The following is a 23,651-nucleotide window of genomic DNA, read 5'->3' as shown; positions in this document are numbered from 1 at the left end:
GTTGGAAGTAAATCATATGCCTTGTTCGGTGTCTAAGATTGGATATGTCACTAGATTTAATGTCTGTTGAATGGGGAGATGAATGCCAACTTTTAATTTTGTCCAAGCTAAGATAAAAGAAGAAATAATCGTTTTTTGTTATCACATGATCTTCATGTAACTTGGAGGTTGACGGTTTTATTAATTTGTGTAATCTTGTAGTTCTCGATGCGTTTGGACGAGTGCTTGAAGTCTACTCATTACTTTATGTTTAGTGATGTTTTTTTGTAATATTTTTAGATCTAGTTTGGAAGGATCCTTTTAGGGTTGAGTGCTTCATGATATGTATTTGTAGTGCCATTCTTTCAATGAATGAATTATCATACTCTTCTTAAAAAAATAGTAATTTTTTTTCTTTTGGTTAAGTGAGAAATAGTCGTTTAGTAAAACTTGTCCCTTCTATCCCTATCCTAGAGATTGAAATGGATGTCTTCAGGACTAATTTACCTTCAACTTGAAAAAATTTGAAAAAATAGCATCCATTTCAATCTTCGAAATAAGTAGAATTTAGTGAATAATCCATTCTTAGTCCTAAAATAAGGCCTAAATATCAATATTCTGAAAAGCACTAGTCACTAGTCAAGCGCGCAGATAGGGGTCTAGCGCCTAGGGGACTAGGCAAGGTCTAGGCGGTTTTCTTATTTAAGTGTATTTATAATATGCGAAACATAAATTGCAACATAGAATAATAATAAATTGTAAGTACTAGAACATATGAAGAACAAACATATAATGTGTTCATCCAACTCCATGTATCCAACAATTGTTTTAAAATTTATTAAAAGGGTAATGCTACATAAACCAAATTTGTGCATTACGTTTGTGTACCAAATAATGTAACACATTCTACACCATATAAAATTTTATTACACACATTTGGAGCACATAAAATGCAAAAGGAAGTTATGTGAATTTTCTATTTGTGGGAGAGAGAGTTGTGACCCTAAATCATTTTATTAAAAAATAAATAAAGCAAAAAAGTCACAAAAAGGCCACCTAGACCCACCATTGTTATCCTTATCTACTCTCTTCTCTCATGACTTTCTCTCATGTCTCTTTCCCCTTGCAAAAATAGACATTATTGCACATTGCAGACTCTAAATCCAAATATCAAAGCAAAACTAGAAACAGGCACTGCATTGCATAGCCTAATCCAAATGTCAAAAAAAGAACCAGAAACGAGACTGCAACACAAAGTCTAAATCCAAATGTAAAAGATAAACAAGAAAACACTGCAACACAACGTTTGAATCCAAATGTAAAAGACAAAACTGTTTGCTTCCACAGAGTTACGTGATGTACGAAGTGCAAGAGACATATGAGTGATTCGAGAGGCCGACCTAATTGGAAATACAAGAATTTGCCCGCTGTCAGTGGTAGTGGCATAAATTAGTAATTTTCGTTTGATTGAGATGTTATAGTATACCTAAAAGGCTCATCCAATGGATTGGTGAAGTATTGGAACTGAGTTTAGGCCAGAAAGCACGAAATGATAATTTACAGGTTTTTATTTTTTTTATTTTTTATTATTTCTTTCTTTACAAACAATAAAATGAATTCCTACAAATCCCCATCACAGTTGGATGTCAATTATTCGCATCTTCAAGAAGCCTTTTGCTTTCTTAATCTACTAACCAGAAACATACTTTCAATTACAAACGGAACGGGCGGATTGAACATGAGCTAGTATCAGCAACTGGTGGACTTAAAAAGCTTGAAAACCATATTATGTACAGATTTTCCAAGTCTGGGGGCACACGGTGACCAGCTGATTCACTCACTTCCGTAGTCCTCGTCATCTCCAAACGAGAAAACGTCACTTTTGGTGCTTGAAGCCTTAAGGCCTGGGGCATTTCCACCACTAACACAAGTTTTTGGCTCACTAGCAGCAGCCCCCTGTTGGGAGTCCGTGTTTCCAATAGAAACTTGCTCGGTCGCATTTGTTAAACTTGAAATTTGATCTGGTTTGGTATTAGACTCGGAACTGGCGGTGGTACTGGCCACGGGTCCACCTGCGGGTGCTTCTGCTCGCCGGCTCTTTGCAGATCCACTTTCCTCTGCCTCACTATCTGAGAACACATCATCCTTTTATTGATTTCTGGGGCTTGTACATTCTTGTGGAGCAGCAACTCCACCCCCGTCATCTGAGGATGGTTTGGTACCTGAGCTTTCATCTGGTTTCTTAGTAGAAGGTTCAGTGTTGGGTGTCGTAGGTCCATTGCCGTTGTAATCCACTAAAACCACCTCAACCTGAAATCCTGGGGAAGGAAGTTTTCTCTGCAGAAGCCCATTACAGATATGTTAACTAGTATGGATCAAAAACAGGATAAGTCAATTAGTGGTTTTTAATTGAATAATAATGCATGAGAAAATGGGGGTGAACACGTGTGCCTCGGTACCAAGCATAGAAAACAGAACTTGTTAAAGAATAGGGAAGAAGCAAACGGAGTCCTAGGAGTCTCCTTGAGATACCAAATCAACCACTGAGCAGTTAACTCCATCATAGAATACCTCACTGAGTTCGCTCTATTTGAAAGCTCCCAGCTACTTCTCTCAATGCACAAGGGGGCCACATGATACTCACAAGCGGTGAGATGATTAGCACCAAAAGTGTAGTGACAATGAAATGTGCATGCACCCTTCTCAACATATAACAGCTACGTTTGTTTCAGCCACAAGTCTTGCTTCTATTCAACATATAAATTAATAAACTGAAAAACTTGCCAAGGCACTTTTTTCACTTCAAAACTTCTGATCTAAGACCAACCTTAAACATGTTATCCAGGTTCTGGGCATATTTGGTACTAATCATCGATCCTGAGTTTATCCAGGTTCTGGGCATATTATAAAGCAAATACAATGCAAATATGTTTCAACGATCCTGAGTTCAAACCAAGTTATGGAACAACAACAATGCGTTTCCAACGTTCTGTACTTTGTAAGTGCAAACCATTGCATCTTGAAATAAATTGCACCGTAACAAGAGATGAACCTTGTCAAACCCATCCAGATCATTGTTGGTTAAAACTTTTCTATTTTCTGTCATCGTTGTGTTCAGCCAGCTGGAAGTAAAAATAACAATTACAATATGAAAACATAAAAGAAGAAGGCACAAAATAAACGGGGAGGAAAATACCAAACCAGTAAAAATCTCCTTGATGGTTGTGAAAATGGATTTTGAACTCCCCAACTAATTCTGTCAAACCCAGTTTCCCCAGCAGGGCAAAGACCATTACACCCTTCTTTGGAGCAGAAAACCAATAATCTTCTGGCTGTAGATATAATTTACATGCAAAACCCAAATTAGTAAAATGACAGAAGAGAGCTGAAAGGAATTAAGGCAGAACCATGGATAAAACTTGTATCTAATAGTTATCCAAGAGAAAAATCTACCAAAAGACCTTTTGTTCTAGGATGATCTTTCGTGGAGAAGAGAACACCTGAGGGAGTATCAAAGAAAACCATCAGCATGGTAATAAGCTAATAAACATGACATACAAACTATGCAGACTTAAAACTCTATCCAACATGGGTTTCAAGCTTTTATAAGCATCTGCAGGCATCAGTACGACATTGTTCAATTTGCATCATAGATGCATGTTGAGATCAGCTCCAGGGCAGCTCCAAGTATGGCAATGAGCTCATTGATTATTTGGTTCTTTTACTCTCACTTTTTATCTCAAACGTCCAACATTCATGTAATGAAATTTTCAGAGTTTTGAGGTATATTATTTACTATCCAATATCCTAGTGGATACGGTGTTGGATTTCCACCCATGTGTCCCGAGTTCAAAACTCCCCCCTCCCCTAAATTATTGTAATGGTTTCAAATCTTCCCCCTTCCCCTTAATTACAATAATTTTTTTTTTTTTTTAAAAAAAACACAAAAAAAAGAAAAATTTACTATTTAGTAAAGAAAAACAAGGGTCAAGAATCTGCTGGTGTTGAGTTAAGACATCTTTCAATGTTCAACAATTGCAATAATACTTGGAATAAAGAACTAGTGCAGCGAGAGATTTCTCTAGCAGATAACCCTATGCAGACAAAGGTAAATAAGGTAAATATAACAGATGTATTTTGATAGTGGAAACATCCGAGGACAGCATAGTAGGAAAGTGAAGGTTGCAAATAGACAGACCAAGGATGGAAACGCACCATTATGATTAGATACAGTCATGGAGGGTCTTATCCAGTACGGGCACCTATGAAGCCGAAATCCCCTAAGCATGCACCTGCATATGATACAAAAAGTTTCTGTGTCAATGTGTAATATAAAATATACTACAATAGAGATATATAGCCAGAAGTATACCTGCGCCCAGGTGGGTTTTCACCGTTGAAGTATGTTAAGATGCATTCAAAATATTTAATGTACCTCTGAATAAACAACCAAAAAAAAGAAAAATTTAGCCCAACAGTCATGATGTTACAAAAACAAGTAAGATATCAAGATATGTAGTTCTCAAAGAAAATATAGTAAATACTACTAACAATCTGACTTGGCAGAACAAGCCCTTTTCCATCAAAGCATCGTTTCTGGTTGTAGTGGTCAATAGACTCCTCAGTGGTCGGAAAGAACTGCAGAGAAGGAAATTAAGTCCAAAGAATTAAGCAAAATACAATATGATACTGATACACTAACTTATTTTTCCATGAGATTCGTCTTCACATCTTCCAAAACAATACTATGAAGAAACTTACCTGTAAGTATAGAAGAAGACTGGAAATCATCAGTCCTGTTCTTGCCATTCCGGCCTTGCAATACACAACCACAACATTCTCAATATCCTCTTTCAGCCATGCATAAGCGCTTCGACAAAATAATGTTATTAAATGAATTGGTGGGCAGTTATGGTCATCAAATGGAAAACTAGCCACCTGCAGGCAAAATGATAAATCAAAAATAAAAAACTGTAGGAAAACCATTGCAAGGATAATTACAATTGCAGAAACAGCACATGCATGTGATTACCTATGTTTAGCCTGGTATTTTATTTTATTCTTGTTCAATGGAAAGGTTATATTCGAGGAAGTAATAACGCAACATTCCTTAAGTTTTATTGCCAGGAAAATAGAGTTGATGCTAAAAATTTTAAGACTTTTATAACAGATCTGTAAGAATATAACGTAAATGTGGAGTTCCATAAAATCATTGAGTTAGGTTACAACCATAAAGGGCTGGTCGCTTCTACAAACCTAGCCTATGTTCTCAATATTCCAATACCATCAACATTTATTTCCTTCAGCGCAAAACATTTATTATTAATATGCACTAAGTTCCAAATTGTACCGTGTATATCCAATGTAAAATATCTCGAGCAGCCCAGGAAAAGAGGCTTTTTCCTACGATTAACATCTGAATAAATGATTTCATTCTCTCAACAAATTGGAAAATAGATTGATTGAAAATCAAAATCATTAATTCAAGGCTGATTTCTTGTTAAATTGTTTTTCCTTTGGAGGATCAACCAAGAGGGAAGTGCAAATGGTTTTCTATGAGAAGGTGCTTGAGAGAGTTCTAGTTAAATACAATGATTTTTCAAGCACAATAATAAACTAACCATGCTTGAACGTCCAGCCTGTCTCAGTTCGGATCACTAATTTGAATGGTTTAAATAAAAATCATTAGCACAACCAAAGTGACAAATCATAACTCACCTTTCCTTCAAATAAAGACGCGTCATACAGCCTTTCAGAACAAAGGTTATGTACTTTGTACTTGTCCTGCACATATCCCAGGATAAGATATTCGAACATTTCTTTAAACAGCAAAGTAAATCAAGAAAGGGTGCAATGCAGCCAAACCACATGGGAAAGTTATGGAAACAATATATAACATCTGTTTAAACCATATGAAATAACACAGAGCAGTAATAAAACATTATGCTTTGGCTGCATGTGGGTGCCTAAGTGTTGAGTGATTAAAATCATTATTACCACCAAACAACAACATCATGAGACTCTCGTGGGAAAAAGTTAGAGTAAAGCAAAAGGTGAATTTAGCTCAAAATTGTTTTGCTCTGGTACACTTGTATTTGATGCATCTGACATAAGGAACATATATATTTTGCATAAAAATATATTTCCATCTCTTAAAAATTTCAGGTAGGTACTCCAAATAAATCTAGAAAAGATACTAACTGATCAAGTGGAGACTGCATGATTATCCTCAGAAATGTTATCATGGGATCATCACGAGGCATTAAGTGTGTATAGAGAGAGAGAGAGAGAGAGAGAGAGAGTTGCAGGGCTGGCCGGAGTTGGTGGTGTTTTCCCGACGAATTTTCGTGGGTTTTAGTGCTTGAAAGTGGTATGGATTTGTTCCTCTTGTTGTAAGCTTCATTTTGGTACCAATTTTGTGAAATTTGGTTGAAAAACGAAGAAGATACAAGGTTTCAAAAATTTCCCGGTTTTCCGGCGCCGGCGCCGGAGTTTGGACAGAGAAGATGACGAAATATTCCGTCAGTTTGGACGGAATATTCCTAACGGCGTTAACTGACGCCGTCAGTGTGCCAGGCACGTGCCTGTGCGTGGGCAGTGCATGTGGCCGTGCCTTGGCCGGTGCGTGAGGGCGCATGCGGCGTCGGAAAATTTTTCTAAAAATATGGGGATGTTCCTGAGGTTGAGTAGATCACATTGGTGTATTCATACACCCCATTTGAGCATTGTATGAGAAGTTATTTGTGATGTTGGTTATGTGCTTTAAAATTAACGTTTTTATAGTTGTTTCGCATATAGGTGAGACCTATCCCGAGGACGAGCGTGGTCACTGAGGCAAAGGGGTTACGACCCTTCTACATATCAGTGAGTGGGCTTTTGGTTTTCCGTATATACCTATATACTTATGTTTTTCCCAGAAAGTGAAATGAAACGTTTATACGTTTATATGCCATGCATATCGTTTGCCATTTATTTATGCATTATTAGTTGCATATGTATTATGTGTTGGTGATGCGGACGCACAGGTAAGTGCCAAGTGAGTTATGGTTTATGTTTATGTTTAGTAGTGATTTGAGATGCATAGAGAGCTCATAACCTGCACCCCCGGTGTTAGTGCTCCCGCCCATAGTTGGGCACAATCCTTCACGTGATGTTCACCTCCCGCACCACACGCTCATCTTGGATCCAAGTTAGGTGCACAGTCCCGTTGTACAGACCACTTTAGGTGGTTCCGACTCGTAAGTGACCCGCGATTATTAGCCCAGCCTTCACGTGATCGTAGCACTTAAGCGTACTTATTATACACCCAGTCCTGTCGTACAGACCACTTTAGGTGGTTCCGACTCGTGTGCAGGTATAGTTAGTGAGATGGAGATTTTGAGCTCTAGATTCAGCCATACAGGTCACGTTAGGTGACTCCGGCTGCCAAATCACATGGCATTGATTTGACATTTCCTGAGCACTTGCATTCTACTTAGAGGCATTTGACATGGCATATTTCCGGGCATGACTTATATATATGTATATTCTATTTTCTGGGAAGTATACAGGTTTTACGGCGAGGGGTTAGAACTTTGTTTATGAAATGGTTTTTGAAAAGCTTTATTTTTGCCCACTCACGCTTTCTGTTTTGTGCCCTTCCAGGTTCTAGTTGGCTAGCACTTTTGGTGGCTCCCCAGAGGATTTTCCCGGCATATCTGACAGATTATCACCAGTGTAGGACCACCTTTGGGTGTGTTTATTTAGTGTTGTTTCTCCCGGATTGCACTAGGTCTTCCGTGCTCTGAACTTTGTTTTTCACACTTACGCTTGCACATGTATGTTCTTACTTTGTGTATAGCTGGTTTTTATTTATTCGTACATTTATTATTATTTATTAGCTTCCGCATTGTGCACATGATTACGTCACTTCCACGTGACGGCCAGCATGCCCTGATCTCGGTCGGAGTGTGTCAGTTTTTATCCGAGGTATATGATTGTATAGGCTTATATCTGAACAACCCATATATTATCAACCATACATGGAGTAAAATAAATCGTGTTGCTCATGGCATTCCACCTAGGGGTGGGTTTGAAAAACCAAAAACCGAAAAAAATCGAGCCGAACACCGAACCAAAGCTGAAAAATTTTGAAACAAAATAGGTTAGTTTAATTTCAATTTTGATGGTCTAGAAAGCGGACCGGACCGAATCAATTTTTATTTATATATTTAATTGTTTAAGATATATTAATTATATAAATTTGTAACAAATTCTCAAAATCTGGAGGTCAGGTGTTTCGAACCCCTAACCTTCAAGTTAAGAGTGATTGCTTCAGCCAACTTATTTATTGAAAAAAAAAAATTCAAAGAAATGATAAGATCAGATAAGTCTTACACCCTCAATTCAAATATTGAAATTCTTGGACAACCGCGAAAAATCTGGATCACCCCACTTTATTTGTTGGTGTCAAAATAAAAAAAAAAATAGTAGGGTATGCGGTATAAAAACGGACTTCCCAGCCTCGCTCTCTCTCTCTCCGTTAAATTATTGCACCTCCATGCTCTGCTTTCTTAGTTTCTTCCTCTCTTTCTCCAAACCCCCAAGTCTCTGTACGAGCAGTCCAGAGAAGATCTAATCAGAGAAAACCGCGAAAGAATGCAAAAGCTCTGCATCGTTGATATCTCTCTTCAGCTCAAATCTAACATTCAGTCGACTAGATTAACTAAGAGCTATTCCGGCCGAAGTACGACACCGTTTGGACCCCCTTCCATTCGGTCAGTAGGATCCACTCGTAGTTCTTCTAGGTAATCGTTCCATGCCCTCTGTTAACTTCTTGGATTATGAACATTATTTGCCCTTAGAAATTAGAATATTTAACCAAATGGGTCTCTGATTCTGGTGGATTTTTTACTGTTTCTGGTTTTGAATGTTTGATGGGTTCTCAAATTTTGAAAAATTACACTCGTTTTTGGTTTAAAGATTGAATCTTTATTCGACCAGGTCTGTGATTGTGGTTGGTTTGGAGCTGATCTGATTGTGCATGCTTTTTGGTACTTGATTTTGGAGAATGTGGATTGAGTTCTCAGTTACTTCAATTTTGTTAAAGTTGATTTCTTTTGCTTTTTTCATGATTTGGTTTATGGGTTCAGATTGAAGAATGCGACACCAGTGAGCTGCGCAGACGTGCATGTGTCGAGGAAGGATGAGGCTTCGTACATGAAAGGCATAAAGCTGGACGAGGGTGATAGGCCGGAGATTTACACGGATGAGAAGCTGTTGGGCAACACTGATAAGACCTGGACTATGTTTGTGGATGGTTATGGAAAAGATGGAAAGCGGATTTATAACCCAGTTAGAGGAAAGACTTGCCATCAATGTTTTAAGATTTCAATTTTTTTTCATTTTTTGCTAAAAAAAAAAAAAAAATTTGAACCGAACTGAAAAAAATGAACCAAACCGAATCAAAATTTCGGTTCAATTTCAATTTTGACAAAAAACCGAACCAATTTGAATTGAACCCAGCCCTAACTGCACCCTTAACGATCCTTTGCAAAGCACTTAAACATAACATTATATACTTCCTCTTTTGCAGAAGTCGAACTTTGCTTTTGTATTGGGTGGAGGAGAGGCCCCAGGTAAGGTGCTACTTTGCCCAGCAAACACTGTACTACAAAGTTAAAGGGTTAAAGGCACTGCATAACCTACTGTACGAAGCCGCTTTCCACGTAAAATATAAATATGAAAAATATCATTTCATGATTGAATTTTTTATTTTTTAATAAAACGATATTATTTACACTAAGGAATAAAATGTGAATTTAACCTTACAATAAACTAACAATAATATGGTTCAGATTCGTCTTTAGTACGAATCAAACCTAAGACATTTCATTTATAAGTGAAGAGAAATACCACTTGAAGTATTCAAACTAAATATAGGTTGGTGCTAACCTTATTTTCCTTTTTTCACATTCTCTTAATTTTCACCCGATAAATCGAATAAATTAAAATAATAATAAATAAATAAATAAAACAGAGATAACACTATTCTCAATGTAAAAAAGAACGTAGATAACACCATCCTAAATGTATTATAAGTTGCATGTTTCTCTATCGTGAGTTTGGCAAAAAATTGGTTTTGAACTGATGGACCTGTCAAGTTTTTACAGGTTTGTTTATTTCATAATTGGGATTTATTTGGTCGATTAATGACATTTAGATTTCCCTCCTCAGCCTAACGGCTATTAATTATACTCGTATTCTCCTAGTAAACAGTCGTACTCAACTTCTATAATCTAATCTGTATATTAGAAGTTGTTGCCCATCAATTATCTTTGATTCAAGTGACATATTGGGTTTCATAATGTTATATTTTCAATCGGGGGCAAAAACATGTCCTAAATATTCTAGATAACTAAATAATATCTGATTCAAATGATTTTTTTTTTCTTAAGAATGATCTCCAAATAAAGGCTAGAAATTGAGCGATTTCAATTTAATTTTTACGATGCATATACGTTATTTGCAAGTGGTAGAGTGAGTTTATGTTCCATAGTAGGAAGTGCAAGTATTATTCTTTTAGTTATTGGGAAATGCAAGTATTATCCTAAACCCTCAAAATTCACACTTGTCTATCATGTGTTAAAACAATCCAGAAGTGCTTTTGGTACCCTCCAAAAAAAATTGCACCATTGTAGGGCATCGGGCATGGACTTGGAAGTCAAGATGGATTTTTTGTTTGTGTGGAAATGAGAAGTTGAAATCTCCAACTCCGTGTGAAATGAGGTGACTCCCATTCAAAACAAGTTGTAGCTCTTAATCTTCAAGTGGTGTATTTTTCCTCCGATTCCAATCACTTGTATAAATCTTTTTAGTAAAGGCCAATCTAGTAAAACTATTGATAGGCACCTATACATTTTATAAAGCAAATATAAAAATAATGCAAGGAATCATAGTGAATGACAAACAATAATGAATAACAGTAGTGTTTGTCTGTCTCACAATGAGAGCTCAACTCTCGGCCTCAGACAACATTTTTGGGGCCAATTTTATCTGTTTCCTCATGGCCCTTGGCTATTGACTATTCTTTCTCAAGTCTTCCCTCTTAGTCCCCTTAGCATACTAAATATATTTTTATTTATTTATTATTTATTATTATCTCCTCACTATTTCTAGCTGCTCCTCCCTCCTCGAGCTTAAACAAAATTATTTCCTCCTCACCATTTCTAGCCACTCCTCACTCCTTGAGCTTAAACAAAGAGACATGGGTGCCTTCTCTTTCATTTCTTCACTTTTGATCTCAACATTGTTGGTGCATTTATGTTCGTACCATTATAAGGTTGAAGCCTTGGAGATAAGCATAGGTGCGGCCAGCCCTCCTGCTCCTTCCCCCGAATACCAAGACTGTCCTCCTCCCCCTCCCCCTCCATGCCCACCTCCTCCTCCCCCTCCACGCCCACCTCCTCCTCCCCCTCCACCGCGGCCTCCCTCACCACCACCACCGCTGCCTCCATCACCGCCACCACCGCCGCCTCCAAAATCACCGCCACCACCGCCAGTGTTGCCACCACAGCCGCCTCCATCACCGCCACCTCCACAACTACGGCCTCCGCCAAAACCAAAATCACCGCCACCACCGCCGCCTCCATCACCGCCACCACCGCCACCTCCAAAACCACGGCCTCCGCCAAAACCAAAATCACCGCCACCACCGCCGCCTCCATCACCGCCACCACCGCCACCTCCAAAACCACGGCCTCCGCCAAAACCAAAATCACCGCCACTGCCGCGGCCTCCATCACCGCCACCACCGCTGCCTCCAAAACCACAGCCTCCACCAAAACGAAAATCACCGCCGCCACTTTCCCCCGGCCCCTTTGAAAGCGAGCGAATTAAAATTGCCTACTATGTGATCAAGAAGTTCGTAGCCAAAATCAAGATCGACCCAAAGGGCTACGCAAAGACATGGCGAGGTACAAACGTTTGCAAATACAAGGGCATCGTCTGCGCCGTTCATCCTGTATACAAGCAGAAAGCAGTCTCCGGTTTAGACATCAACGGGGCTATGTTCGAAGGTTTCAACAAAAATCTTCCACTCAAAGGCTTCCTTGACGAGTTACAAGACTTGGTGTTTTATCATGCAAACTCCAACAACTTCACAGGCTCAGCCCCGGTAAGCCCTGCCATGCTTCGATACTTCTACGAGCTCGATCTCAGCAACAACAAGCTAAGTGGAGGGTTTCCGTACGAAGTTTTAACAGCAAAAAATTTGACATTTTTGGACCTCCGTTTCAACTACTTTACCGGTCCTGTCCCAGCCAAAGTCTTCGAACTAGCAGTTGATGTGCTCTTCCTCAACAACAACAATTTCACTCAGCAGATCCCTGACAATCTTGGCTCCTCACCTGCCCATTACTTCACTTTTGCCAACAACTATTTCACCGGTCCGATCCCAAGAAGCATTGGCCAAGCATCCAAAACCCTTTATGAAGTTCTCTTCCTTGGGAACAAACTTTCAGGTATGGTGGTCTAACAATAAAATCATCATAATTTATTCGGTCTAAGTCTCTTATCTCTCTTTATTTCTTTTGTTCAAAGAAAAAAAAAAAAAAAAAAAAAGAAAGGAACGTTGTAGAAATTAGATACGGATCAACTAATTAACTCTTAGTTTAGTGGTATAGCTCTTCTTAAAGTTAAAATATGTTCTGAGCTGGAAGAGTCTCATTCCTAATTTAAAAGAAAGAAAATTTTACATTAATTCCATATAATTTGTAGGAAAAAGATGGTTAGAATGTGCCAAGTAATTACCAATATTCTGTTGATATGTCGTGATATGAATGTCCATGATGTATAAGCACTATACTAGTCATATGTAGATATTTTGTTCGATATCGATATTTAATACTTCGCTTTACAGGGTGTCTGCCATACGAAATTGGGTATCTAAACCAGGCCACAGTGTTCGATGCAAGTTCCAACGTCTTAACAGGCCCAATACCAGCCTCGTTTGCTTGCTTGGCCAAGATAGAGTATCTAAACTTAGCCAAGAACCAGTTCTACGGACCCGTGCCTGAGATGGTGTGCAAGTTGTCTACCCTGGGGAACTTCTCTTTGGCAGACAACTATTTCACCGCGATCGGTCCAGAGTGCCAGAAATTGGTTGATAGAAAGACACTTGATGTTAGTAAGAACTGCATTTTGGGCCAACCAAATCAGAGAACAAAAATGAAATGTGCTACTTTCTTCTCCAAGCCTAGAAAGTGTCCCAACGAGAAGGAGATGACTTACATTCCTTGTAAAAGGCCGTATTCGGGTTCAAATGAGAAGAAGTCCGATCATCTGCCACGAGCTCCACTGTCATATGGTACTCTTATACCACATAGGCTTTGATTTTCATGCCGGAATTGGACTCATCAAAGCTGGGTGATGATGAGTTTTCTGGCAATTATGCATATACAGTTTATTTCTAAATGTTTGCAGCTACTTCATAATTTTATGGATAAATGTAACGTAATTTATGTAGTCCTAATTAAGCAGATGTGCTTTCAGAAAAGTAAATAAATAAATAAAATTAAGCAGATGCTCTTTCCAAAAAAAAAAAAACTTAAGCAGATGCCAATCTATAACATAATGTTTTTATTTGTCTTAAACGCAATGAACAAATTCCAAATTGATTTATTTTATTGTTTGAGAAGAAACGATAGTGACTTTATTCAATTAACAAGTGGTACAATGAGCTAGAAAGACATTGCAAATATTATCGTGTATCGTGTTACCCACGTGTATACCCGAACTAACCCGTTATCTTAACAGGTGCTTATCGGGTTACCCGATAACGACTCGATTCGTTATCGTGTTGACCTAAACACCTGTTAATTTCGTATCGTGTCGTGTCGGGTTATCGGGTCGTGTCAGAAATTGCCAGGCCTACTCATGGCCCTTGATTATTGACTATTCTTTCTCAAGTCTTCCCTCTTAGTCCCCTTAGCATACTAAATATATTTTTATTTTTTTATTTATTATTTATTATTATCCCCTCACTATTTCTAGCTGCTCCTCCCTCCTCAAGCTTAAACAAAATTATTTCCTCCTCACCATTTCTAGCCACTCCTCACTCCTTGAGCTTAAACAAAGACACATGGGTGCCTTCTCTTTCATTTCTTCACTTTTGATCTCAACATTGTTGGTGCATTTATGTTCGTACCATTATAAGGTTGAAGCCTCGGAGATAATCATAGGTGCGGCCAGCCCTCCTGCTCCTTCCCCCGAATACCAAGACTGTCCTCCTCCTCCTCCCCCTCCACGCCCACCTCCTCTTCCCCCTCCACCGCTACCTGCCTCACCGCCACCACCGCTAGTGCTACCACCACCGTTGCCTCCTTCACCGCCACCACTACTGCCTCCCTCACCGCCACCACCGCTGCCTCAATCACGGCCACCACCGCTAGTGTTGCCACCATCGCTGCCTCCAAAACCACAGCCTTCGCCAAAACCAAAATCGCCGCCACCACCGCCAGTTTTGCCACCACCGCCGCCTCCATCACCGCCACCACCGCCAGTGCTGCCACCACCGCCACAACCGCTGCCTCCAAAACCACAGCCTCCGCCAAAACCAAAATCACCGCCACCACCGCTGCCTCCAAAACCACAGCCTCCACCAAAACCAAAATCACCGCCGCCACTTTCCCCCGGCCCCTTTGAAAGCGAGCGAATTAAAATTGCCTACTATGTGATCCAGAAGTTCGTAGCCAAAATCAGGTCCGACCCACACGACTTCACAAAGACATGGCGAGGTACAAACGTTTGCCAATACAAGGGCTTCGTCTGCGCAGTTCATCCTGTCTACAAGCAGAAAGCAGTTTCCGGTTTAGACATCAACGGGGCTATGTTCGCAGGTTTCAACAATATACTTCCACTCAAAGGCTTCCTTGACGAGTTACCAGACTTGGTGTTTTATCATGCAAACTCCAACAACTTCACAGGCTCAGCCCCGGTAAGCCCTGCCATGCTTCGATACTTCTACGAGCTCGATCTCAGCAACAACAAGCTAACTGGAGGGTTTCCGTACGAAGTTTTAACAGCAAAAAATTTGACATTTTTGGACCTCCGGTTCAACTCCTTTACCGGTCCTGTCCCAGCCAAAGTCTTCGAACTAGCAGTTGATGTGCTCTTCCTCAACAACAACTATTTCACTCAGCAGATCCCTGACAATCTTGGCTCCTCACCTGCCCATTACTTCACTTTTGCCAACAACCATTTCACCGGTCCGATCCCAAGAAGCATTGGCCAAGCATCCAAAACCCTTTATGAAGTTCTCTTCCTTGGGAACAAACTTTCAGGTATGGTGGTCTAACAATAATATCATCATAATTTATTCGGTCTAAGTCTCTTATCTCTCTTTATTTCTTTTGTTAAAAGAAAAAAAAAAAAAGAAAAAGAAAGGAACGTTGTAGAAATTAGATAGGGATCAACTAATTAACTCTTAGTTTAGTGGTATTACTCTTAATATGTTCTGAGCTGGAAGAGTCTCATTCCTAATTTAAAAAAAAGAAAATTTTACATTAATTCCATATAATTTGTAGGAAAAAGATGGTTAGAATGTGCCAATTAATTACCAATATTCTGTTGATATGTCGTGATATGAGGTACCGTTTGTTACGTGGGACGGGACAGAATAGAGTGGGACAAAGCGTTCCGTCTCACGTTTGGTGCGCCTTAAATGGGTGGAACGAGCTGTTCCACGGAACGAATTTTGGGTGAATTTTCGTTCCACCTCACCTCCCTGAAACGACTCGTCATATGGAGATATTTTGTTCGATATCAATACTTAATACTTCGCTTTACAGGGTGTCTGCCATACGAAATTGGGTATCTAAACCAGGCCACCGTGTTCGATGCAAGTTCCAACGTCTTAACAGGCCCAATACCAGCCTCGTTTGCTTGCTTGGCCAAGATAGAGTATCTAAACTTAGCCAAGAACCAGTTCTACGGACCCGTGCCTGAGATGGTGTGCAAGTTGTCTACCCTTGGGAACTTCTCTTTGGCAGACAACTATTTCACCGCGATCGGTCCAGAGTGCCAGAAATTGGTTGATAGAAAGACACTTGATGTTAGTAAGAACTGCATTTTGGGCCAACCAAATCAGAGAACAAAAATGAAATGTGCTACTTTCTTCTCCAAGCCTAGAAAGTGTCCCAACGAGAAGGAGATGACTTACATTCCTTGTAAAAGGCCGTATTCGGGTTCAAATGAGAAGAAGTCCGATCATCTGCCACGAGCTCCACTGTCATATGGTACTCTTATACCACATAGGCTTTGATTTTCATGCCGGAATTGGACTCATCAAAGCTGGGTGATGATGAGTTTTCTGGCAATTATGCATATACAGTTTATTTCTAAATGTTTGCAGCTACTTCATAATTTTATGGATAAATGTAACGTAATTTATGTAGTCCTAATTAAGCAGATGTGCTTTCAGAAAAGTAAATAAATAAATAAAATTAAGCAGATGCGCTTTCAAAAAAAAAAAAAAACTTAAGCAGATGCCAATCTATAACATAATGTTTTTATTTGTCTTAAACGCAATGAACAAATTCCAAATTGATTTATTTTATTGTTTGAGAAGAAACGATAGTGACTTTATTCAATTAACAAGTGGTACAATGAGCTAGAAAGACATTGCAAATATCGCGTGGTCCCTCCAACTAACAAGAATCCAAATAAAAAATAAAATCATTCTAGCTAATTTATGAGCCACTGCCTTAGCAGAACGTCGTACATGCGAGATTTGTGTGCCATTGAGAGAGCACAGTCACAGTCTAATGTCCTGTGTGATTGGACTAAGAGAGAAAGCATCAGTGCTGATAGAGCCCACAGCCTGCACTACCTTCTGATATCGTACTCCAAAAGAAATCTCGCGGATAAGAACATGTTGGTGCATTTTTAATATTAAATAAGTTAATTATAATTGTCATTATTTAGTTGTTAGTGGGAAATTAAGTTTGTTAGTCATTATTTGGTTGTTCTGGGTAAGCCTAGCAATTCTTGACATTATCCGATAATTCGACATGATACGGCACGACACGAAATTAACAGATGTTCGGATCGACACGTTAACGAATTAGGTCGTTATAGAGTAACCTAATAAACATCTTTTAAGATAATGGATTGGTTCGGATATACACGTGGATAACACGATACATGATAAACAAAATATTAATTTTATAATTTTATAACCCTAAAAAAATATTATAATAATTATATATGTATATTAATTTAACAATTTTATACCCCTAAAAACTATAATTATATATATATATATATTAAATTAAATATTAAAAATTGGTGATCATTGGACCGGCTTAAATATACATATCATTCAATTTCTTAAGCGTTATACGTAAAAAATAAATAAATTTAAATCTACTTAATAAATATATATATATATACACACACACACACCATTGAACTTGATGAGATACGAATTCTACGAAATTAATTTCAACGATCCAACCATCAAACTTGTTTGTATATGCTTCGAGATAGCATACACTAAAAATTGCAAAAAACTTAGGGATCAAGTAATGGGACAAAACTTTTCAACAGTAATCAACGAAAAATCACGATTTAACAGTTATTTAAACTCCGATTTTGATGATTTTTTAAAGCTATACTCCTTGATTATATATGAATACAATGAACGAACTCAGTCTTCAATTTAAAATATTTACATTGGTGGATACCACAAAATCTTATATTATACTTAATGAACCATTAATAAACTGTTAAGGGTTAGTGAATTTATTGTTTTGATGGGATACGCATTCTATGAAACTAGTTTCAACGATCCAATCGTCAAATATGTTTGCATATACTTCGAGATTGCATACACCAAAAATTGCAAAAAACAAACATTCAGAGATCAAGTAACGAGACAAAACTTTTCGACAGTTACAAATGAAAAATCACTATTTATCGGTTATTTTAACTTCGATTTTGATGATTTATTATAGTTACACTCCTTAACCTTATATGAATACAATGAATGAATTCAGTCTACAATTTAAAATATTTACACTAGTAGATACCACAAAATCTTATGTATACTTAATGAAAGTATAAATAAACTCTAAGTGTTAATGAATCTATCGTTTTGATGGGATAGACACTCTACAAAATTAATTTCAACGATCCAACTGTCAAACTTATTTGTATATGCATCAAAATCGCATACACCAAAAATCGCAAAAAACAAACATTCAGACATCAAGTAACGGGACAAAACGTTTCGACGGTTATCAACGAAAAAGTCATGATTTAACGGTTATTTTAACTTCTATTTTGATGATTTTTTACAACTACACACCCTATCTGAATACAATGAATGAATTCAATCTTCAATTTAAAATATTTACACTAGTGGATACCAAAAAATCTTATGTTATACTTAATGAAAGTATGAATACACGCTTAAGTGTTAGTGAATCTATTGTTTTGATGGGATACGCATGCTACTAAACTAGTTTCAACAATCCAACCGTCAAACGTGTTGTATATACTTCGAAATCGCATATGCCAAAAATTGCAAAAAGCAAACATTCAGAGATCAAGTAACGGAACAAAATTTTTCGATGGCTATCAACGAAAAATCACAATTTTACGGTTATTTTAACTTCGATTTTGATGATTTTTTACAGCTTCATTCCTTGATCCTATATGAATACAATAAATGAATTTGATCTTCAATTTAAAATATTTACACTAGTTGATACCACAAAATCTTATATTATACTTAATGAAAGTATGAATACATTCGTAAGTGTTAGTGAATCTCTCGTTTTGATGGGATATGCATTCTATGAAATTAATTTCAACGATCCAATCGTCAAACTTGTTTGTATATGCTTCAAGATTGCATATGCCAAAAATTGCAAAAAACAAACATTCAGAGATCTAGTAACGGGACAAAACTTTTCGATGGTTACTAACGAAAAATCACAATTTCACGGTTATTTTAACTTTGATTTTGATGATTTTTTTACAGTTACACTCCTATGAGTACAATGAATGAATTCGATATTCAATTTAAAATATTAACACTAGTGGATACCACAAAATCTTATGTTATACTTAATGAAAGTATGAACACACTTTAAGTGTTAGTGAATTTATTGTTTTGATGGGATACGCGTTCTATGAAACTAATTTCAACAATCCAACCGTCAAACTTGTTTGTATATGTTTTAAGATCGCATACGCCAAAAAATCGCAAAAAACAAACATTCAAAGATCATGTAATAGGACAAAACTTTGCAAAGGTTATCAACGAAAAATTATGATTCAACGATTTTTAACTCTGATTTTAATGATTTTTTACAGCTACACTCCATGATCCCATATGAATACAATGAATGAACTCGATCTTCAATTTAAAATATTTACACTAGTGGATACCACAAAATCTTATGTTATACTTAATAAAAGTATGAATAAAGTGTTAGTGAATCTATCGTTTTGATAGAATACACATTCTATGAAACTAATTTCAACGATCAAACCGTCAAACTTGTTTGTATATGCTTCGAGATTGCATACACTAAAAATCGCAAAAAACAAACATTTAGGGATCAAGTAACGGGACAAAACTTTTCGACGGTTATCAACGAAAAATCATCATTTAACGGTTACTTTAACTCCAATTTTGATGATTTTTTTACAACTACACTCTTTGACCCTATTTAAATACAATGAATGAAATCAATCTTCAATTTAAAATATTTACACTAGTGGATACCACAAAATCTTATGTTATACTTAATGAAAGTATGAATAAACTCTTTAGTGTTAGTGAATCTATTATTTTGATGGGATACGCATGCTACTAAACTAGTTTCAACAATCCAACCGTCAAACGTGTTGTATATACTTCGAAATCGCATATGCCAAAAATTGCAAAAAACAAATATTCAGAGATCAAGTAACGGGACAAAACTTTTCGACGGCTATCAACGAAAAATCACGATTTTACGGTTATTTTAACTTCGATTTTGATGATTTTTTACAGCTTCATTCCTTGACCCTATATGAATACAATGAATGAATTTGATCTTCTATTTAAAATATTTACACTAGTTGATACCACAAAATCTTATATTATACTTAATGAAAATACGAATACACTCGTAAGTGTTAGTGAATCTATCGTTTTGATGAGATATGCATTCTATGAAATTAATTTCAACGATCCAATCGTCAAACTTGTTTGTATATGCTTCAAGATTGCATATGCCAAAAATTGCAAAAAACAAACATTCAGAGATCTAGTAACGGGACAAAACTTTTCGATGGTTACTAACGAAAAATCACAATTTCACGGTTATTTTAACTTTGATTTTGATGATTTTTTTACAGCTACACTCCTATGAGTACAATGAATGAATTCGATATTCAATTTAAAATATTTACACTAGTGGATACCACAAAATCTTATGTTATACTTAATGAAAGTATGAACACACTTTAAGTGTTAGTTAATCTATTGTTTTGATGGGATACGCATTCTACGAAACTAATTTCAACGATCCAACTGTCAAACTTGTTTGTATATGTTTTAAGATCGCATACGCCAAAAATCGCAAAAAACAAACATTCAAAGATCATGTAACGGAACAAAACTTTGCAAAGGTTATCAATTTAAAAATTATGATTTAATGATTTTTAACTCTGATTTTAATGATTTTTTATAGCTACACTCCATGATCCCATATGAATACAATGAATGAACTCGATCTTCAATTTAAAATATTTACACTAATGGATACTACAAAATCTTATGTTATACTTAATGAAAGTATGAATAAACTCGTAAGTGTTAGCGAATCTATTGGTTTTGTAGGAAAGTGCCTCCTCCTACGATCCTTTAGTTCCTTAGCTTCTGTTAAGTGATAGGAGCATATTTAGGCGACTTACTTAGCTTGTTTTCGTGCATCTATGTTGTTAATTCATAGTTGTTTTAGTAGTTTAAGCCATTTTCGTGTGTTTTTAGGTTCATATGGCTAAGGAAGCAAAAAGATGCATTTTGGAGCATTTTGGAGCAAAATTGGGCTTGGAATGGATAGCATATGATTGGAGCCAAAGTGTTGGACGAATTTGAAGGCCTTGTATTCATTTTGGACATAAAACAGGGCCTAGCCCATTCTCTCTTAAACCAACCCCAAGGCCATGCATTTCCTTCCAATTCCAAAGCCCACAATCACTTCAAAAGCCATGCAAAGAACCATCCATTCCATCAAAAACAATCCATCAATTCACATGCAAAACCACCATTAACACACATGCACCCAAACAAAGCCAACCTAGCTAACCCTACATGCATTCTTTATGCAACTCTTCATCATTCCACCATTCATTCTTTATTCCTTTCCAACATCTCACATGCATTTCCACCTTCCCACTTCATCATTTCACCACATTCTCCCTCTTTAACTCACATGCATTCATTATTCATTCACTTTGCATTCCCTTTGCAATTACACCCCACATGTCCATTTAATCATTCAACCACATTCCCATTAACCACAAAACAAATCAAACAACACTACCCATGATTCCATCCATCTTCCACACCTTTCCAACCTAGCCACACCCTTTAATCATCCCCCCTTTAATTTATGATTTTATTTCCTAACCCTACATGCATTATTTATTCACTCTTCATCATAACAACCACATTCACTCTTAAACAATCATCCACATATTCTCCCATTCCCCCTATAAAAACCCATGCATTCATACACAAAGGGACATCTCATCTCATTTCACAACACAACACCCCTCAAACACTTCCATTTCTTCCCTTCCCTTTCTCCTCCATTTCTTCCATTTCCATAATCCCCCAATCCATTCAACACACCAACAACATCCCTTAGTCCTTGTGCTACAACGAAGAGGAAGAGAAGAGGGCCTAAACGTTCATACAATTCACGTTTGAGTTGTTGGAATGTTTACGCGTTTCTTTGATTTCAATGTTTAAATTCAATTCTCTTTGTTTTGTAATATGAGAAGAGGAAGAGAAGAGTGCCTAAACGTTCATACAATTCAAGTTTGAGTTGTTGGAATGTTTAGGTGTTTCTTTGATTTCAAAGTTATGAGGAACTAAACCCTTTTTGGCTAGGGGTGATTTCAATACCATGATTATTTATGTAATATGAATTGATGAATTCCGGTTATGAACTCTTGATTCGTGAATGCAATTGGCTTAACTATTTGATGATTAACTTATTTGTGTTTGTTGATTGAGGGTCGACACTTAATTAGCATGCATGAATATGTGGCTAAAGTTTAAGAAGGTTTCACATAATCGTTACTAACTTATACTTGAAAGTAGTGAAGGTCGCTTGTCACGATCGCGTTAAGTTTAATTCTTAGCATGAGTAACATGATGTCATAGTTGCAAGTGCTTTGTCAATGCTTATGGTTTTCATTATTCTTAATGATCTTCGATTGTATCTCTATTATGATGACATGTAGGGAACTTTTGAGAATGTTTTGGGTTGTCGAATGATGCCATCCAATCCAATAATATAAGGAAAATCTGAGGGTTAACTAGTGATGTCACGGTTAATTTGGGGCATTGTCGTTCATAATTCAATGAAGGAATAACTGGAAATTGATTCATATGCATAAATATCATGTGTGGAGAAAGAACCTCTAGCTAATTCACCAACCATCTTATTTCATCAATTACATTCTGTCTAGTTATTAACTTGTTTCGTTATTTCAATTTTCATCAAACCTCAATCCCCCTTTTGCTTTAATGTTCAATATAGTTAGAAATCAATTTAGTTTGTGTTTTTAAAGCATTTTGATTCTTTTGGTTTGTCTTAGTGTTTTAACGTTTAGTTTCACATTCTTTGAGTCTAGTTTAACGTTTTATATTGTTTTTACGTTTTAGTTTTAATTCGTCCAAATCCAATTCCCCCCCTATTTCGTTGAAGTCTTAGTCTTAATCTTTCTTATTTTTAGTTTTGCTTTCTTCGAGCATTAAATAGTGTTTTATATTGTGTTCTTATGTTTTTAAGTCAATTTAGAAGGTTTTAGCAAGCCCTCCTAATCCCCGGTCTAGAACGATCCCTCACTTATCCATTCTACTACAATTGTCAAACGAGGGTTTAATTTGAGTGTCAAGTAATTCTCGCATCAAATTTTGGCGCCGTTGCCGGGGATTAGCAACTTTGCTAGTCCCTTGTCTTTATTTTTATTTTTATTTTTTTTTGTTTTTCGTGCATTCTTATTTCAGATTCTTAGTTTGTTTGTTTTCTTGTTTTTCAGGTACTGTGTATGACTCGTAGCTCTCGGCCTATTATAGAAAGCATCTCTGACTTTGACGGTGATTTTGAACGCACTTTGAGGAGAACGAGGAGTCAACAAGAGCCACCACAACCTCCACCACAACCTGGGCTTGAAGAAGACGAAGTAGGTGTAGAAGAAAAGCCCACGGATCAGATTTTTGAAGAAGAACAAGCCATGGCAGCAGATAATAGAACCATCAAGGAGCTTTCGGCCTCGGGTTTGGATAATGCATTGCCTCTTTGTATCCAATACCCCACGGCTGCAGAAGGGAAGACTGAGGTGTTTGAACTCAAATCCAGTTTGTTACACCATATTCCGAAGTTCCATGGCTTATCTATGGA

The 23,651-nt window shown here is 37.2% G+C and overlaps 2 protein-coding genes, 1 long non-coding RNA gene and 1 pseudogene across 3 annotated transcripts; 3 read left to right on the top strand and 1 right to left on the bottom strand.

Annotated features, from left to right (window-relative positions):
- Positions 1-1,529: 1,529 nt before the first annotated feature.
- Positions 1,530-6,243, bottom strand: LOC103949366 (annotated as a pseudogene).
- A 1,822-nt stretch (positions 6,244-8,065) lies between these two features.
- LOC125473462 lies at positions 8,066-9,400 on the top strand. The gene is made up of 2 exons (XR_007255337.1): positions 8,066-8,765; positions 9,111-9,400. It is a non-coding gene; the product is annotated as an uncharacterized LOC125473462 (long non-coding RNA).
- A 1,796-nt stretch (positions 9,401-11,196) lies between these two features.
- Positions 11,197-13,538, top strand: LOC125473461 (uncharacterized protein At4g06744-like). Its single transcript, XM_048576281.1, has 3 exons — positions 11,197-11,514; positions 11,824-12,479; positions 12,878-13,538. Exons 1-3 carry the CDS (start codon positions 11,225-11,227, stop codon positions 13,348-13,350), a joined length of 1,419 nt encoding a protein of 472 aa, XP_048432238.1. The 5' UTR covers positions 11,197-11,224; the 3' UTR covers positions 13,351-13,538.
- A 545-nt stretch (positions 13,539-14,083) lies between these two features.
- LOC125473460 (uncharacterized protein At4g06744-like) lies at positions 14,084-16,467 on the top strand. Its single transcript, XM_048576280.1, has 3 exons — positions 14,084-14,264; positions 14,478-15,299; positions 15,807-16,467. The coding sequence occupies exons 1-3, from the start codon at positions 14,099-14,101 to the stop codon at positions 16,277-16,279; spliced, it is 1,461 nt and encodes a 486-aa protein (XP_048432237.1). The 5' UTR covers positions 14,084-14,098; the 3' UTR covers positions 16,280-16,467.
- Positions 16,468-23,651: the final 7,184 nt, after the last annotated feature.

The sequence above is a fragment of a genome, unplaced genomic scaffold, assembly GCF_019419815.1.
Source record: "Pyrus x bretschneideri cultivar Hongxiangsu unplaced genomic scaffold, Pyrus_bretschneideri_v1 Contig89, whole genome shotgun sequence".
Taxonomy (NCBI): Eukaryota; Viridiplantae; Streptophyta; class Magnoliopsida; order Rosales; family Rosaceae; genus Pyrus; species Pyrus x bretschneideri.
This window is presented reverse-complemented; position numbering and strand designations above follow the sequence as displayed.